At 40.4% G+C, this 19,726-nt stretch overlaps 1 protein-coding gene across 1 annotated transcript; it reads left to right on the top strand.

Moving 5' to 3' along the window:
* Positions 1 to 241: 241 nt before the first annotated feature.
* On the top strand, positions 242 to 1,853 carry LOC129743488 (uncharacterized). Its single transcript, XM_055735521.1, has 2 exons — positions 242 to 315; positions 455 to 1,853. The coding sequence occupies exons 1-2, from the start codon at positions 242 to 244 to the stop codon at positions 1,851 to 1,853; spliced, it is 1,473 nt and encodes a 490-aa protein (XP_055591496.1).
* The last annotated feature ends 17,873 nt before the right edge of the window (positions 1,854 to 19,726 follow it).

Here is a 19,726-nt window from a genome sequence, read left to right as displayed (position 1 = left end):
GTGGTGTGTCCTCCAACAGTAATCTCCATGTACGGAAAAAAATCTTTTTTTGTTCTCGAGTAGTACCTACTTTGGTTTTATGGTGGGCTATCTGAAGCTTGACTCCTTCCATCCAAATGCCAACCCTTTCTATTTTCTACAGACACCGTTGCAAGGGCCAGACACCGATTGTTTCGCCGGTGATCATGAGCATTATGATTAGTGCTTTGCCGATAGCTTAGTCTATCGTCACAATGGCGCAATGACGAATACCTGTCCTCTTCTTTTGATCCCTCCTCCTCCTCCTCCTCCTCCTCCTCCTCCTCCTCCTCTAGGGTTCAGTGGCGCGCTTAACCCGACAAAAACAAACATAAATCTTCACTAGTGTATTGCTACCTCACTCTTTTCCCGTTACGAATAGATTGCAGTTTTCTTTCGGATTATTTTCTTTCCCGCGTTTTTTCCAATTGTAAAGCTCGAAAGTACGTATCGCGATTTCGGGTCCTAGTAGTGTTTCTCCGTCGCTTGGCCACCTTCTAGAGGTGGCTAGTATTAAAAATAAGCTGCAAAATTTCGCTTTTAACCCGTCGCCACCAGTTGCTGCTGAAATGCCGCGCAACAAAAAAGCACCTGCCTCAAGCCGCAGCCCAGCTGAAAGTAGCTCTCAACCCAGTGGTTCAAAACGACCCCGAAGTGAAGAAGATTCCTGCCCATCGGACCACAATGCCAGACTGTTGGCCAGAAACAGTTTTGCCACTCTTCCGGTACAAGGCGCTCCCGATCAGATTATTCTGAAAAAGGCGAAAGTACCGCCGCTATTCACAACTAATAAAGAAATCGCCTCCCTCCGGAACGAGCTCGCAGCTTCTGAAATCCATCCCTTATTCAAGCTTTGCAGCGAGGGCACCAAAATAGTTTGTTCGACCGAAGACGACTTTAACAAAACCCGACAGTATCTCAAAACCAAGCAGCTCGAGTACTTTACCCATGACTCCCCAGGAAACAAGCCATTGAAGGTCGTTATTCGAGGACTGCCAGAAATTAAACCGGAAGACATCGTGATGGAGCTGAAACACCTAAACCGCAAGCCGATCAAATTGTTCCCCATGAAACGTGCTGAAACAGGAAATCATCGAGACCTGCTGTATCTGGCCCATCTTGAGAAAGGTTCCATTAGAATGAGCGACCTCCGCAAAGTGCGAGCTCTCTTCAACATTATTGTTGAGTGGGAGTCTTACCACCCTAAGAAACGCGACGTCACGCAATGTATAAAATGCCTTTCCTTCGGTCACGGGACGCGGAACTGCCACATGAATCCTCGCTGCGGCAGATGTGCCGGTGCGCATGAAACATCGAGCTGCGAACAAATGATCGAAACATCAGAACCGAAGTGCGCCAACTGTGGGGCTAATCACGAAGGATTTAACCGGGCCTGTCCCAAAAGAGCTGAATTTATTGAAATCAGGAGAAAAGCGTCCACCAGGAATCAGAATAGTCACAATCGTCGTCAAAACTCCCCCCCCCCCCCGCCAAACACAGAGGAAAATTTCCCTCCTCTTCGGTACAACGTGCCGAATCTGCCACCCCTACAGCTGAACCAACCTAGAAAAAACCTACAATCAACCTTCTCCGCACAACATCGAATTACCAACGCTGCCGCAGAACCATCAGCACTTCACGTTCCCCCGTCAACCTGGCGAAACTCAGGCTCCTCGACCTTTTCCTCTGCTGATGAAACTCTTTTTTCTCTAGACCAGATGATGGAATTTGTCCAAGCAATGTACAAAGGACTCAGCCAATGCCGATCTAAGGAACAGCAAATCCAAGCCGCAACTAGAGTGTTGCTAAACTTTATGAGTCAATATGGGCCCTGAAGAAAGCATCAACATCCTCAATTGGAATGCTTGTTCAATCAAGAACAAAACCCTAGAGCTCGCCGATTTCCTTGAAAACCAAAAAATAGACATCGCTGCCATCACAGAAACTCACCTCAAACCTGACGTGAATCTCTACATCCCTGGTTTCCGCATTGCCAGGATGGATCGCAACCAATCGGGGGGCGGAAGTGTTGCCATCATTGTGCGGTGTAACATTAACTGTCGGCTGTTGCCCAGTTTTGGGCTTGGAATCATCGAAGCGATAGGAGTTGAAATTGATTCTGCGGTCGGTCCAATCACCATCATCGCAGCTTATTGCTCCAAGCAATCAACCATTCACGACGGATCGGCTGCAGCATTTCGCCAAGACATCATGAAACTATCTCGACGACGTGGGCAATACATTATTGCTGGTGACCTCAACGCAAAGCACCAATCCTGGGGCAATACTCGGCGGAATAGTAACGGAACCATCGTCCAACAAGTTCTTGAGGAAGGTCATAACATAATCCTGAGTCCTGATTCTCCCACCCGATTGAGTCGCTCCGGAATCCACTCAACCATCAACATCTTCATCAACAACATGAAGAACCTTTCCAATCCTATGACCATCCAAGACCTAAGCTCTGACCACTACCCAGTGGTGGCGAGAGTGGGCTCCCTCGTGAACCGACATCAAATCCTGCGACGGAATTATCATCGTCCTGATTGGGTCCAATTTCAACTGTGCGTTGACTCCTACATAAACTACCACACCCAACCGCAATCATCTGAAGACATCGACCTGTGCCTACAAGAAATCGACGAAGCGATATCTGCAGCCCGGGATCAACATGTGCCAGCCTCCAGATTGGTGAGTAACTCTTTAAATTTAGACAGGTCTACTAAATATCTCATCCGGCTCCGTAATATATATCGTCGTCAATATCAACGTTCTGGTCTCCCTCATCTGAAGACTAGCATGAACCGTCTCAAAAAAATTATTCAAGTCAGAATAATGGACCAACGAAATCGAGATTTTGCAAACCACCTTCGCTCTCTCCCAGATTACAGCAAACCATTCTAGAAGATGACTAAGATTCTAAAAAACAAACCTAGACCTTTCCTCTCCCAATCAAAACCCTACGATTTTACTAACTCCTGTCGAAAAAGCCAATGCTCTTGGCCAACATTTCGTAGCTTCCCACAATTTAGGCCGTGCCATAATCAGTCCGCACGAGTCTGCCGTTCAAATGGTAATGTCTAGCGTCGCTGATACTCCCGTAGAAATCGCTGTAGAATCAAAAATAACTGCTGATTAGGTGATAGCTTCAATCAAAGTAACAAAAAATATGAAAGCCCCTGGTTTTGATGGTGTTTTCAACCTGGAGTTGAAAAATTTGAGTACGACATTCTTTGCTCACCTAAGTGTGGTCTTCAACAAATGCCTTGAGCTTGGTTATTTCCCATATCGTTGGAAGCTACACCCATAGAAGAGGTTGCAAAAATCCAATGCCTATTTAGCAAATCTCTGTGCCGATAATGCGCTGAAATGTGCACTGTGCCGAAGACGGTATGTTTGAAAAACCGTAACTGGCATAAGGACTCGGCTCCCAACCAAAATGATGACCACTACATTCAAGCGAAACAAGAAAAACATTTTATGGGATTTCCTTCCTATTGGATAATTCATCCCAGAAACAAGAAAATAAAAATTAAAACCACAGCGCTGTAGTGAGAATCGAACTCACATCACCAATTGTATCGTCTTGCCAGTCCGACATTCTAACCAGTAGACTATTCGAGCTACATGCAGTACGAGGTATATTTGTCATAGGCTTTCTGTTACCGATCAATCACAAAAAACGTACAACGGCGGCTTCCCGGCGTTTGGCCTCCTTTCAATGCATTCCTTTGTCTTAAGATGGAAACGGGAAAGGAAACGGGAGTGAAGGAACGGGAAACCCATTGAATGAGAACTGTGCTTTGCTTACTGCCTGCTATTACATACACACGCTACATATACACAGCTGCTGAAGCCGGGCAGCTTGGCCGGTGTTGTTTGCCGGTGAATTGAAGGAATGTGTTTGTTGTTGCTTTTGCTACATTCACACGCACAGCTTAGCCGTGTTTGCCGGTCGATTGAATTAGAAGGATGTTTTTGTCGTTGCTTTTGCTACATTCACACGCACAGTGCTCGGTTCGCTGGCTGCCTGGTGTTGGCCGGTATTTATTTCCATCCTTCTTCGGCTTGTGATGCGATGGGGAGGAACGCGAAAACGTTTTTATTTTGTTTCATTCAGACATACGCAATTCGGTTGCGCTGGGAGGTTAATGCCGGTGGGCGCAAATCGAATCAGTGCCGGTCGCGTTATCTTCTTGTACCAATGATGCTATGAAATTGACTACACGCCATTGGCACAGAGGCTGAATTTTGGGTGTAGCAAAAATTATACCATACCATAAGCCCGGCAAAGACCCCACAAGCGCTAAAAGCTATCGACCCATCAGTTTACTGTCCTCCATCTCGAAGTTTTTTGAAAAGCTGATTCTTAACCGTATACTTGAGTTCTCAAACCAGAATAACATATTTCTCCCAGAACAGTTCGGATTTCGAAGAGGTTATTCTACAGTCCATCAATTGCTTAGGGTTACTAACATCTTAAGGCGAAACAAGTCCGTATCAAAATCATCTGCCATGGCCTTTCTGGATATCGAAAAGGCGTTCGATAATGTTTGGCATGATGGTCTTGTATATAAGCTGCACCGATCCAACTTCCCCATCTACATCGTGAAAATAATTAAAAGCTATCTTGCGGATAGAAAGTTTCAGGTCTTCTTGAGCGGCTCTCAATCTGAAACATTCATCGTGGATGCTGGAGTTCCACAAGGAAGCCTCTTAGGACCTATCCTCTTTAATATCTACACCTCAGACGTTCCTCCCCTTCCGGGTGGTGGCATAATATCTATGTTTGCAGATGATACAGCCATCATCTATAAGGGTCGAGTGATTCGAGTTCTGACACGAAAACTACAAGAAGGCCTAGATTTTCTATCCGACTACTATAACAGCTGGAAGATTTGTATCAACGCGGCCAAAACGCAAACTATCCTATTTCCACACTCAAAATCACCTCGGCTTGTTCCACCTGGTAATCTTAAAATTCATCTTGCCAACACTCCCATTGAATGGTCGAGTGAAGTAGTTTACCTTGGTCTAACCCTTGACAGCAAATTGCTATTCAGATCCCATATAGATAAAATATGAAACGATCTCTTTATCCCCTTATTAACAGAAAATCTTCCCTTACCCGTAAAAATAGACTTGCTGCAGTCTACAAGCAAATAATCCTTCCCCTAATCTAGTATGCGTTGCCAGTCTGGGAGACATGCGCTAATACCCACCATTCTAGGCTACAAATCATCCAAAATAACTTCCTTCGAATGATTCTAAACAGTCCCCCAAGAATTAGAAACTCTGAAATCCACCAACTAGCTAGTCTTCAGATGTTGGGAGAACGGAAATCAATAGTCCTGTCTAGATTTAGAGAGTCATACGCCCGATCCAGTCATCAGATCATAAATGATCTGCTAGTTTAGTCCTAAGAATTCATAGTAGTAGTTAGGTAGGTTATCAAATTAATTAAATTGAAACTCTAATACTCTTCGTGAGAGAGAAATTTTAAATTTGTTTTGACAACCGAAAATAAAACTAATATAAATGTTTAGTATGTCTCGATAAAATAGACGAAGACTGGCCCAATGAATGTCAAGCCGAATGGACGATAGGCTCAATGAATTTAACACTTTCGTTGCCATGGGACCTATATTTGGATGACGAGTTTATCTCCTGGGAGGCCCCGTCACATCAAAAAGCATATGACGCTCTCTTACTCCAGTTAGCCGCTCAGTTTAGCCACACGTTGCAAAGCTGGGGTTCTCCTTCTTTATTTTGTCGCTCCGAGAATTAATTTGGGCCCGGCTAGTAAAACTACCAATATGAGCGTGCGACGAACGTGTTAAGATAGAATAGTTCAATGGTACAGTAAGTTATCTAGCCAAAGGCTGGAAGGTCGAATGCATGCTAGGTTTAATGATCATTCGCCTCGCAGCCTATCGTTCGTTCGGCCAAACAACTTCCGTTTGAATAACTTATTGCACCATTGCGCTATCCCATCTGAAATGTACTTGGCCTAACATCTTTTTAACATACTGGCCTAACGAAAATTGCACGGCCTGTTATATTGGATACACAACGAGAAAATTAAAACAACGAATCTCACAACATAGGACGCAGACAAATGAACTCAAACGACTGTGGACATAGACTACACGAAACAGGACTGCGTCATTCAGCAACTTCGCCAACAAACAGCACTTTTAGAGCATGAAACAGCCATGGATCTTCTGTTCGATATCATCGACAGGATGTGACAACGAAAGCCAAATGCTGATCCTGGAAAGTTGCCTCATAAAAACTACAAAAAGCGCGATCAATTCAAAAAAAGACACCGAAAACATACATTCCACATACGGAAATATTTTAAGAAAAATATGCAACATAAGAAAAATTAAACCACAAAATGAAAACACAAATACAGGAACACTCACCCAACAACACGTAATACACACTCGTAATGATAAGATAGAAAAATCAGTTGGAAAGTGAAAGTGTAGCTGTGTGACAACTTTTAGATGCTGGTGAATTAAAGCCCAAAATTGTGGGACAAAACGGTTAAGTTAACACACAACATTTATTCCAACAATACCCAAATTTATTTAAAAAATATTGCAACAGATATACAAGCCAGCTTTATCTGATCATCCGAAACAATCCAAGACAAAAGGACGACATTTTTTCGGTAAGCAATTTCATAATATTAAACTGATTTATAAAACGTGTTAAGATAATAACAGTCCCTGATGATGATCCTATAAGGATCGAAACGTTGGATCTTATATAATTAGTCGTCTTTGCTATTTAAGTTGACTGATCGTAAAAAAAATGTACCCAAAAAAAAAAGAATCTGAATTCTGCATTTTGAACTTGATTCCTTATTTGGAATCGATTTCAAAAATGAAATTTCAATCAAAAATTCTCTATTATTATAAACCAAAAAGGCATTTTATAACAAGAATCCTAATCTCTAATTTGAATTTGAAATTTTGATACTCTATATGCACTTTTTCAATCATTTCTTCAAATATTTTTTCGTAATTTAACAAGTGAATCTGAATGAAAATACCAAAAGACTCTGATATTTCAATTCTGGATCACCATTATAAACTACCCAAATGAGCGTGGCGACGAACGTGTTAAAAGTTCTGAATCCATCTACTAAATATGTTCAAATCCCTTTCGAAAGAGAACATTTATAGAGCATCAAAACTGGGGAGAAAGCTTGAGGAGATTCTTTCAAATGAATGATTTCTCTGAAAGAGACGCTAAATTGGACTGGCAACCTTGGTTGCCAACATTTTACTTAAAAGATCAGGGAACTGATGAAATAAAAATTAGGCTACCTACGTCAAAGAAACGGAAATTTCGCTCAAAGTGATCATCTTCATTTTTTAAGTCGTCGCTCCACATTTTCACTTTTTAACTTCAGCAAAGATACCTAATCCAGTTCCTTACTACCCATTTTTTCATTAAATAAGCAAAAATCAGGCATATTTTCAAAAATCAGGGAAATTCAATGGCTTATCAGGTAGTCAGGCTGAGCCTCGAAAAATCAGGCAAATCCTGAAAAATCAGGCACATTGGCATCTCTGCTGGGAACAGTTAGTAAGAAAAGAGTTGTTAGAAGCACGGACACGTTTTCTTAAATCGCGTTTATTTCAAGTGCAAATTGGCAAATTGTGAATGTTCGAAGGATGAAAAGAAGCCAGTGAAGGGATTGAGAACCACCAGTCATGACACTGTGGACCTGGGATAAGATTTCCAGATTTAGCCTTAGTTACGAGTCGAACTCACTTCAGTCGTTCATCAACATTTGATTTAGAAATTAAAATTTTGAGTTTGGAGAAGAACATTTGGCTTGAAGTTTTTGGAAACTCTTGGGGGGGGGAGGGGGGTTAACCATTCAACCCCCCTTCCTCCCCAATTTGCTGTGGTTATGACGAGACCTCTTATGAGCATCAATGAAAGCTCCATAAATCAGTTATTATTGTGGTATCCTGTTAGTTATACCTTAATTATCAAAATGATAGTTCGCAAATGGACCGCAAATGATGTTTGATAAAATAATTACTTCCTTAAACCATTAAAGAAATGATAAAAAAAAATCGAGCTTGAATTATTTCTTGGCTTTTGTTCATGTGATTTTAATAAAAAAAAATTAAAGAAGACAAAATTTTAAAGGGAGCATAGACAGGTGAACAAAGCACTACGGGACCTGTGAAGGAATTAAATAAAAAGACGAACACCGTAGCTTGAATCGTGCTCGGAACTGAAGGATTATTTTATTGAATTAAGAAGTTGAAAGTGGCTAAAAGGATGAGACAAGCAACGCAGCAGCATTTCGTTCCTCGGTGAGGTGGGTGAGAATTTTCTGATGGGCTACTTTAGTGAAAACAGCTTCTTAGGAGTTTGGGAAAATATTCAACAGACTGAACACATTTCCATGCAAATTAGTTTTTGAAGTGAATTTGTTCTTTGTAGAATGTGCCAACCAGCAGCTTAAGCAGTTGATGCACGTAAGAGGAGAGCGCTAGAATTCAATGGAAGCACTTTAGTGCAAAAGAGCGTTGTTACATCGAGCAAAGATGATCCAACCGAACCAGAATTGAATTAAGGGATATTTGTAATGAGTCGGGATAAAATAGCATCCCTGCCGTGCGGGTAATAGTTTGCAATTGGCTTTCACCATGGCAAGGATCGCTGCATTGAATTATTCATGTTCGTCCAAAACTGATGGAAGACTCTAAAATTTCAAGTAACAGTGTTTTTGAAGACTGCAAATGTTCGTTACACCAATTATCATCTCATTGCTTCTTGATTCATTTGAAGTAAAAGAATAGCATTTCAGCGGGAATACCAAAATCCATTTTTGATCTCAAACAAACAACAAACATTTCAAGGATGTAAAATAAATCTTGATTTTTAAACACTTATTCTTCTGATTCGATATAATTAGTTGCCATACTCTCGAGCGTTCTTGAAAAAAACTTCACTTAAAACAAGACATTCAGTAGCTCGAAGAACCTTGCCATTAATCATCGGTAGAATGTGGGTAGAACTTGAAATTACCTTTTTCAAGTACGCGATCCTTTCAAAATGGTTAAATTGCCAATTCCCCTCGTTGTAGGTGCCTTCTAGAAAAGAAGCGCCCGATGTGTATCATGTTCCATAAGCGCATCATTTCGCAAAAATGTATGAGCCACGACCAGCCTGGCCTTCTGACTGCCAGTAGTTGTGGTATAAAAAAATTAATTCTTCGTAAAATATTTCATATAATTAATTTAATTCCAGCTCGGTGGGCATTGTATGTGACATCTCAAACGGCTAGAACGTGGACCAACTAAATAGCAGCAGCAATTTAGTTCGTGCGCTCATTAGTTTTATTTCGGAAACAATGTAAAAGGTAGGACCTAAGACCTCCAAGTCTGCTCACGGCGCGCTGCCTCCAGTTAGTTACTAGATTTCATTTGAGCTCCCGGGAAAGTTCCCCAGCTTCCAGCAAATGCTTCATTACAGTCAACCGACCAAGCAACTAAGTACTCGCATGATGCAATGATATATAAAATTTTCCGCTTTGTCTCGTAGGGTTTTTGCTAGTTTATTGCCATAAATGGAATCAGTTCAAGAGAATTTGTTGCACCAGCTCTTGCGACCACTTTCGTTGCTTTGGGGCACATATTCATTGCCCAAGACAAAAATTGTTAAGTGAAACAAAATCATCGACTATAAGAGTATTTAAAGTAATGCTTATTTCATAAGACCTTCAAGCTAAAATAACATTAACATTGAATCTCAAGTCTTTAATTGGTAAAATTTAGGATTTTTTGAGCAAGTTTTATTAAAAAAATCGTGATAGGTTTTTTGGAAGCCTTAGATACAATTCAAAATCTGCTCATGATTTTAAACGAAAAATAATTTCTTGTTTTTTTTTTTGAATAATTTGGACCTTTAAGGTTCGGGTTTTGACCAAATTTGCCCGGATATTGCTGTCTGTCTGTCTGTCTGTCTGTCTGTCTGTCTGTCTGTCTGTCTGTCTGTCTGTCTGTCTGTCTGTCTGTCTGTCTGTCTGTCTGTCTGTCTGTCTGTCTGTCTGTCTGTCTGTCTGTCTGTCTGTCTGTCTGTCTGTCTGTCTGTCTGTCTGTCTGTCTGTCTGTCTGTCTGTCTGTCTGTCTGTCTGTCTGTCTGTCTGTCTGTCTGTCTGTCTGTCTGTCTGTCTGTCTGTCTGTCTGTCTGTCTGTCTGTCTGTCTGTCTGTCTGTCTGTCTGTCTGTCTGTCTGTCTGTCTGTCTGTCTGTCTGTCTGTCTGTCTGTCTGTCTGTCTGTCTGTCTGTCTGTCTGTCTGTCTGTCTGTCTGTCTGTCTGTCTGTCTGTCTGTCTGTCTGTCTGTCTGTCTGTCTGTCTGTCTGTCTGTCTGTCTGTCTGTCTGTCTGTCTGTCTGTCTGTCTGTCTGTCTGTCTGTCTGTCTGTCTGTCTGTCTGTCTGTCTGTCTGTCTGTCTGTCTGTCTGTCTGTCTGTCTGTCTGTCTGTCTGTCTGTCTGTCTGTCTGTCTGTCTGTCTGTCTGTCTGTCTGTCTGTCTGTCTGTCTGTCTGTCTGTCTGTCTGTCTGTCTGTCTGTCTGTCTGTCTGTCTGTCTGTCTGTCTGTCTGTCTGTCTGTCTGTCTGTCTGTCTGTCTGTCTGTCTGTCTGTCTGTCTGTCTGTCTGTCTGTCTGTCTGTCTGTCTGTCTGTCTGTCTGTCTGTCTGTCTGTCTGTCTGTCTGTCTGTCTGTCTGTCTGTCTGTCTGTCTGTCTGTCTGTCTGTCTGTCTGTCTGTCTGTCTGTCTGTCTGTCTGTCTGTCTGTCTGTCTGTCTGTCTGTCTGTCTGTCTGTCTGTCTGTCTGTCTGTCTGTCTGTCTGTCTGTCTGTCTGTCTGTCTGTCTGTCTGTCTGTCTGTCTGTCTGTCTGTCTGTCTGTCTGTCTGTCTGTCTGTCTGTCTGTCTGTCTGTCTGTCTGTCTGTCTGTCTGTCTGTCTGTCTGTCTGTCTGTCTGTCTGTCTGTCTGTCTGTCTGTCTGTCTGTCTGTCTGTCTGTCTGTCTGTCTGTCTGTCTGTCTGTCTGTCTGTCTGTCTGTCTGTCTGTCTGTCTGTCTGTCTGTCTGTCTGTCTGTCTGTCTGTCTGTCTGTCTGTCTGTCTGTCTGTCTGTCTGTCTGTCTGTCTGTCTGTCTGTCTGTCTGTCTGTCTGTCTGTCTGTCTGTCTGTCTGTCTGTCTGTCTGTCTGTCTGTCTGTCTGTCTGTCTGTCTGTCTGTCTGTCTGTCTGTCTGTCTGTCTGTCTGTCTGTCTGTCTGTCTGTCTGTCTGTCTGTCTGTCTGTCTGTCTGTCTGTCTGTCTGTCTGTCTGTCTGTCTGTCTGTCTGTCTGTCTGTCTGTCTGTCTGTCTGTCTGTCTGTCTGTCTGTCTGTCTGTCTGTCTGTCTGTCTGTCTGTCTGTCTGTCTGTCTGTCTGTCTGTCTGTCTGTCTGTCTGTCTGTCTGTCTGTCTGTCTGTCTGTCTGTCTGTCTGTCTGTCTGTCTGTCTGTCTGTCTGTCTGTCTGTCTGTCTGTCTGTCTGTCTGTCTGTCTGTCTGTCTGTCTGTCTGTCTGTCTGTCTGTCTGTCTGTCTGTCTGTCTGTCTGTCTGTCTGTCTGTCTGTCTGTCTGTCTGTCTGTCTGTCTGTCTGTCTGTCTGTCTGTCTGTCTGTCTGTCTGTCTGTCTGTCTGTCTGTCTGTCTGTCTGTCTGTCTGTCTGTCTGTCTGTCTGTCTGTCTGTCTGTCTGTCTGTCTGTCTGTCTGTCTGTCTGTCTGTCTGTCTGTCTGTCTGTCTGTCTGTCTGTCTGTCTGTCTGTCTGTCTGTCTGTCTGTCTGTCTGTCTGTCTGTCTGTCTGTCTGTCTGTCTGTCTGTCTGTCTGTCTGTCTGTCTGTCTGTCTGTCTGTCTGTCTGTCTGTCTGTCTGTCTGTCTGTCTGTCTGTCTGTCTGTCTGTCTGTCTGTCTGTCTGTCTGTCTGTCTGTCTGTCTGTCTGTCTGTCTGTCTGTCTGTCTGTCTGTCTGTCTGTCTGTCTGTCTGTCTGTCTGTCTGTCTGTCTGTCTGTCTGTCTGTCTGTCTGTCTGTCTGTCTGTCTGTCTGTCTGTCTGTCTGTCTGTCTGTCTGTCTGTCTGTCTGTCTGTCTGTCTGTCTGTCTGTCTGTCTGTCTGTCTGTCTGTCTGTCTGTCTGTCTGTCTGTCTGTCTGTCTGTCTGTCTGTCTGTCTGTCTGTCTGTCTGTCTGTCTGTCTGTCTGTCTGTCTGTCTGTCTGTCTGTCTGTCTGTCTGTCTGTCTGTCTGTCTGTCTGTCTGTCTGTCTGTCTGTCTGTCTGTCTGTCTGTCTGTCTGTCTGTCTGTCTGTCTGTCTGTCTGTCTGTCTGTCTGTCTGTCTGTCTGTCTGTCTGTCTGTCTGTCTGTCTGTCTGTCTGTCTGTCTGTCTGTCTGTCTGTCTGTCTGTCTGTCTGTCTGTCTGTCTGTCTGTCTGTCTGTCTGTCTGTCTGTCTGTCTGTCTGTCTGTCTGTCTGTCTGTCTGTCTGTCTGTCTGTCTGTCTGTCTGTCTGTCTGTCTGTCTGTCTGTCTGTCTGTCTGTCTGTCTGTCTGTCTGTCTGTCTGTCTGTCTGTCTGTCTGTCTGTCTGTCTGTCTGTCTGTCTGTCTGTCTGTCTGTCTGTCTGTCTGTCTGTCTGTCTGTCTGTCTGTCTGTCTGTCTGTCTGTCTGTCTGTCTGTCTGTCTGTCTGTCTGTCTGTCTGTCTGTCTGTCTGTCTGTCTGTCTGTCTGTCTGTCTGTCTGTCTGTCTGTCTGTCTGTCTGTCTGTCTGTCTGTCTGTCTGTCTGTCTGTCTGTCTGTCTGTCTGTCTGTCTGTCTGTCTGTCTGTCTGTCTGTCTGTCTGTCTGTCTGTCTGTCTGTCTGTCTGTCTGTCTGTCTGTCTGTCTGTCTGTCTGTCTGTCTGTCTGTCTGTCTGTCTGTCTGTCTGTCTGTCTGTCTGTCTGTCTGTCTGTCTGTCTGTCTGTCTGTCTGTCTGTCTGTCTGTCTGTCTGTCTGTCTGTCTGTCTGTCTGTCTGTCTGTCTGTCTGTCTGTCTGTCTGTCTGTCTGTCTGTCTGTCTGTCTGTCTGTCTGTCTGTCTGTCTGTCTGTCTGTCTGTCTGTCTGTCTGTCTGTCTGTCTGTCTGTCTGTCTGTCTGTCTGTCTGTCTGTCTGTCTGTCTGTCTGTCTGTCTGTCTGTCTGTCTGTCTGTCTGTCTGTCTGTCTGTCTGTCTGTCTGTCTGTCTGTCTGTCTGTCTGTCCAGATGGGAAAATGAAAGGGGGAAGCGAGCTCCCTTTCATTTTTTTACGTAACTCCAAACTTATCAGGCAAATGGAACTACTTGCCACCTGGAGATAGGAAGAGGTAAGGTTCGCTGCCTTTTAATGCGGTTGGAACCAAATTTTGCATGTGAGGCAATAAGAGTACAATAAATGTTTCCTTATACCTCTGGTATGCCTCCCCCCTTCCAGTGGGTGTCCAGTGAGATTTGACATGGGAAGTTAATTGGGAACGAGATCATTGCCTGATGGTTATCATAATGATTGATTTTCCTTTTCTATTGCTTTGTAAATATCTCAAAAATGCGTTAAATTTAAAGTTTTGAAAATATAGGTCGGTAAGTACTTTTTACAGGCAACATAATGTTATCAATGTAATGTTATGTCGATTTTTTTGACTCTGCAATGCCAGATTTCTTCCCCCTAAAGCCCGAAAACAGAAGCGCTCATTTCATCGATAAACTATCGCTGCACAAATTTCCGCACTGATTTGGCCCCGGGTGAACTTCCTTAGCTCTCTACTCCGCCTCATCGACTAGGTATTCCAGCAATCGCAGACACTCCAAAGGCGCATGGAATTGATACATTCTTCGCCTTACTTGCAGCTGCACGAGTTTGCTTGCACAACATTTCTATTCTGCCTCCGAGTATTTGCCTTCTAGTAGCTTGGTACTTGCAGTTGGATGAGGTGTACAATTAAATAAATTCTATGCTAGGACCCAAATATTATCTCATGCTTGCCTACGGACAGGTATCTACGCGATTCTTTCATCGAACTATTCCTAAGTATGGAGGAAGATCGTAGACCCAAGTGCAAGGTTCCTCCTTTTCGGGCGAGCCGCTCCCCGGTAATAACACTTAATTAGGAGTCGATAAAACTACACCATACGACCGCGATGTTGGATGATTCGCTTTACCAACAATCGAAACAGTAGCCATTCCTGAGCTGATATAATTAATAAGTCGCTATCGGTGGGTTTTGTGTTGCTTTTCTCAGTCTGCAGAATGGAGGCAACTATCTCCTAAGAACGCGCATGTTATCTAAACAAACTTTGGCGTGAAATTGTTGCCCTGTTAGGAAGGGCCACAAACCCACTGTCATTCGACTTTACACATTAGGCTCAATGTGGCCGGTTAAAAAGTAACAGAACGCCGGAGGCTATAATAATTATCGACTTGCTCAGTTTGGATTATAATTTCCCAAGTAATTGCAAAATCCTACTAAGCCTGGTTAACAGAGTAAAATATTATCGAAGCTGAGCCCTACATACCTACTCAAATCACAAGGTAGCTTAATTGAAATCGCATTACTCGTCGGTTCTGTTCTGAACTTCGCAACGAACGTTTTTACGGATAATACTTTACGGAACGTTAAAAAATAGAACCTCTCTCGGTTGAGCGGAAAAAGATTGTCGCAACCCCAAAGTGCATAATAAGTATGATTATCGGATTATCTGCGATCAGTGTCTGGGGTAGCATAAAAATCTGCTGCGATTTAATCACCTTCGTGTTTTTTTCTCTTGCTGCAATGATGTGTTGTTTATTTTATCGGGTCGCCATTAGCTACGAGTTCTTGACTTAAAATTCTTTCGAAATTGCAATTCTTGCTACATATTTAGATTGTAGCTCAATTTTAATACTATTTCAAAAAATCTGTTGAGCAATAGTTACTCTGTAGCCTGCGGGCCCCAGCGAAGGACCCGTCCCTGTGGGGGTTATGGAGGGGAGGGTGTTGTGTTGATTTCTAGATTAAATAAAATTTATACAGAAATAAAAACAATATCAACAATGCACGAAAAAAATGGAAATAGATTTTTAAAACCATTTCTAACTCATGGCCAACACACAAATTTATGAAAAAAAAAACTAAAAGGATTCAAAATAAATCATAATCAAAGATTGAAATCAATGGGATAAACGATGAAAGTCATGGCAAGTCATGAATAAAATATTCAAAATGATGTTCCTTTTTTAACTTTATGACATATCGGCAAATTTTGATTCTAATTAGATAGTAATTAAAACAGAAATGAAAATTGATAGGTTCTAGCTTTGATAGGTCAAAGCTAGAGCGCTTGGGGTAGAAGAAACCGAAAAGATGGTAAAAATGTGAGCTAAGGGCTTTGTGTTATAGACAACATTAAACTTCTTGTGGGAATCTTTTCCCAGCACCATATTTCCCAGCGGTCGATCAAAATAATATAACAAAATGATGTTCCTTTTTCTTTATCAGAAATTTGGTTGAAAATAAGTTTTTCAATGCATAGAAATAAAAAACAAAAAACTAAACCAGATTTTTAAAAAAAATCATTCAAATACTTAACGCAATTCAGATCAGGTGAGAAATTAACAATGATTAAAATTTGTTCAGAAAGATGGTGATAGGTAATTAGAGATATATGGAAAAGTGGTATTCGGAAAACGGCCCCAAAGCAATTTTTCGAAAATCCTTTATTTTCCAATTAAATGCCCCTCGAATATTAGATTCGATTATTTTCAACCAGGTGTAATGCATTAGATTTCCTTCAAGAATGGGTCTCTCGTCTGTCTAAGACTTCAAGAGTTTAAAACAGATGTCCAATTTGGAATTGCCTATATGATATCTAATTAGTTGAAGTTCGAATTTGAGTAAGATATCTTCAAATAATTAGTTAAAAGAACAATTACACTTAACTATAAGCAAACAATACCAACTATTTGCATGGGCAATTTTGCGCAAACTTTTTAACAATTTTAAAAAAGTAGGGTCAATCTGAACCAAATCTAGGCATTATACCAGAACATACAAGAGGAAAGTGGAAGAAATCATTTCAATTTAAATGTTTCATCGAATCCAATCAGCAGCGTTCTAATCGTATCTAAAAATAAAAAAAATGATGAAAATTTGAAAATCAATTCTAAAAAATCGTTTTTGGACACAAAAACTAAAACTTCTAAAGCAGGAGTATGACTTTTTTTTATTTAATTTAGCAAATAATGTTTACTGGACAAAGTTCGGAAGCACATCCTGGTCAGATTTGGCTTATCTCGAATTATTTTCTGAACTTATTGATGAGCTCAAATTTATCCTAGAAAATCTTGAATAATCAATAATCAAAGTATAAAGCGATACTAGTCAGTATACTCCAATTCGATCTACAGTAGACTGATTCGATTTGGGGTCAATTTTGATTTTCTTAAACACTGGGGTTTAAAATTAAATTGTTTTGGTTAAAAATTCATCCATAATTTTTTGCAGAATTTTTAAGTAACGTTTACATGACTTAATTTTATCTTGTCGGTTTGTATGGAAAAATAGAATAATAGAAATCGACTCAGTTTTATCCCTAGTGAAAGATTCACGGATATACCTAAAATGTTTCACTGACACCTTAAGATTTTTAAAACCATTTCTTACTCATGGCCATCACACTAATGTATGAAAAAAATTTAAGTTTTGGTTATAGGGAAGGAGTTGTGATGTTCGTTAGTTCATAAAATATCTAAAAGTTATGTGGGAAAAATACTTTTGGATATTTCATAAATTAGGCACAATTTTCCCGCTTGTTTGGATAACGTGCCGCTATCAAGCCTACCCCTTTTCTGATACCTGAAACAATATTTGACAAATTTGACACATATGTCATTGTACGATTCAAAAAATAAAAAAAAAAATCGGCTTATTCAACCAAAAACTCAGCTCAACTATTCGGATTTACGGTTTTTTAGTGGTGGCGCCAAATGTTTGGTTTACCGAATATTCAGTACATCTCTAGTAATAATTGTTAAGAATGAATAGTATTATTTTACCCTATTTTTTACATTCTTTAAGGGTTGATTGAAAAATTCCACTCTAAAATATAGATATTCGTAATAATATGTGAATTCTCAGAAAAAACATTTTTTGAATATAAGAAAATTTATGCAGAACACATAGTTGAATGATTGAAATTGATTTGATAAAAAGAAGAATTTCATGGTCTCAATATTTTGAAAAATTAAGTTGTCCTGAAGAGGACAAAAGGTAAAAACTATGTTTTTCCAATTAAAAAAAATAAAATTTGAAGGCTTCTAAGAAGTTCATGTTCCCGAAACACAAAAATTCAGAATTGAAAAACAAAGACAAACTTAAAAATATTTCAAAACATCAAAAAATTCGATGTTAAAATCCGCCTAATTTATTTAAAGTTTGATTATCAACACAAAGTATGAAGATGAAAAGGATAATTTATTACATTAAGGAATTTTTTTTCTTTCAATTTGAACGTGGTACCATTTTAAAGGTTTATTTATAGAATTTTATTGAAAACTCAAGGGAACAGCATTTTTCGACTTTGTTAAAATAATTAAATTGATTGGTATCCTGAACTTGAATCTTTTGTAAGCATCTGAAATTGTGGAAAATCGTGAAATATCTCGGCAAGTCTCATTGAGAAACCCCAAAACACCTGAAAATCAACTACCTGACCAAAATTCATCTGGTAAATTGTTATAGAATTCTTTGAGGATTTAACAGTAAACTAAAATTTCAATGAAAGTAAGAAATGGATGCAAGAATTTGAATGTATCCTACAGAATGGAATAGAGTAAAATAACAGCAAACTTTTTATTAACTTTTTTAAAACTTTTTTGTAGAATTCAAAATTCTTACTTGCGGTCCTTAGAAGTACTGACAATTTATTTGGAGCCCTTTTTTAACTTTTTGTAATATTTGAAAATTTTGACAAGAAAATTTATTTCCAAAACAATAGGTGATATAAAAGAGCTTATTTCGTATTTTGATTCAGGGCACCCAAATTAATCTCACTAAGCTCATCAGTTCTTTGCGCTTCAGAAAAATGTTTATTTTGTTATATTCTGTAATTTAACCAAACCTTTTTGAGTGTGGAGTTAAGGATTTAGAAGAACAAGAAAACAAATTGAATGAAATTGGTTTTTTGAAGAATATTACGTATCAGCATTAATTTGATAGAAACATGCACGATTTTTTTATAATCAAATTACTGGTACATTGGGTTCATTTAAAAATGGTTTTTGTGTGAGTGTAAAAAAACGAAATTGTTAAAAAAGTGCAGAGCAACAATGAATAAATCATCACTCAGTTCGAGTAATGTGGCCATTTGGTATTGTAAATCGATAATTTCCAACCGCCCTGACCACTCTGAAGTGATCTGAGTAAATTCGGGAAGCCAAAAGATTTGATTTATAGGACATAGTTTTTTTGCTACGGTTGTTCCGGAACTTCCGTAAAGTCTCCAAGTAGCCATTCTGGCCCATGTTTCTGTTGAGAGCTACATTTGAATCAACTGACCACCCACGAGAAAATTGGTTTTTTTTATGGAAAATAAGCGGGAATGTCAAAGACCTCTTTTCGACATGTTAAAAAATTGTCTTATTTTGAGAAAATCGTTTAAAAATATCGTACAAAAAAACTGTGAAAGATAATCGTTAAAAAAAGAATCCAGTGTAAAATCGTAACATAGAGAAGTATTAGAACTTTTTTTCACATGATTTCAAACTTGTTGATGTGCAATTAGGCCTATAGTGGTTATTTAAGTCACTTTAGGTTAACAACCTACTGCTCTAGAATGCTGAAATTGTTACGGAAACCGAAATTAGGAATTAATATTTTATTTCGGCCCAATGCTTCGGACAGTCTGTGGCTGACCCTTGGAAAGATAGATAGAAAGAACGTTCAAGCAAAATCTTAATTAAATTCAAAATCAAAATATTCGTCAAAACCATTTAGAGAAATTTATCTTGTTATATTCTGTAACTTCCTACACCAATGTAGTTATTTATATCCCAAAAACCAGATTTCTCTTGTGGTGTTCCCATTATTCCTCCCGGTTTCGATGAAAACCAATAAAAAAGGCCTCCGCCAAAAATTCGTGGGTTATTTTAACGCTGAATCGAATTTTCGGAACCGAATGATTGGTAATAAGCCGGTAATTTGACGACATCGGGAATCAATAATTACATAAATTTTAATTATAGGCATCCCGAAGGCAAGGCAAGGGAAAGAATTTCATTCTCCACGCCTTTTCCCTGTTTGGGTTGGAACGCTTTGGTATTAAATTGTTCCGACGAGCTGCTTTCGACAATCCGGCCGGCAAGTTGTCCCATCATCATGTGATCGCGCTGTGAAGAAGTCTCCCAGTTCGTTTCTGATCCCGCAATAATGACCACACATTCGCAACGACTGACGATGCACTTTAATCTGCCAACAAACGGATGCTTCTGGATGGTTCAACAGTTGGCTGGCGATAAAAATGGCGACCCCACTCGTTAATGATCATTATTTGATGATTTTTTTTCTCCTAAATTCATTTCGGTTGCACTCCCCCAAATCGAATCTACAAGAAAACAGCAGCATCAGCAACTGGCAACTGCAAAAGAACT

This window comes from Uranotaenia lowii, chromosome 2, assembly GCF_029784155.1.
Source record: "Uranotaenia lowii strain MFRU-FL chromosome 2, ASM2978415v1, whole genome shotgun sequence".
NCBI classification, from domain to species: Eukaryota; Metazoa; Arthropoda; class Insecta; order Diptera; family Culicidae; genus Uranotaenia; species Uranotaenia lowii.
Note: the sequence above shows the minus strand (reverse complement) of the source record. Positions and strands in the feature narration are given on the sequence as shown.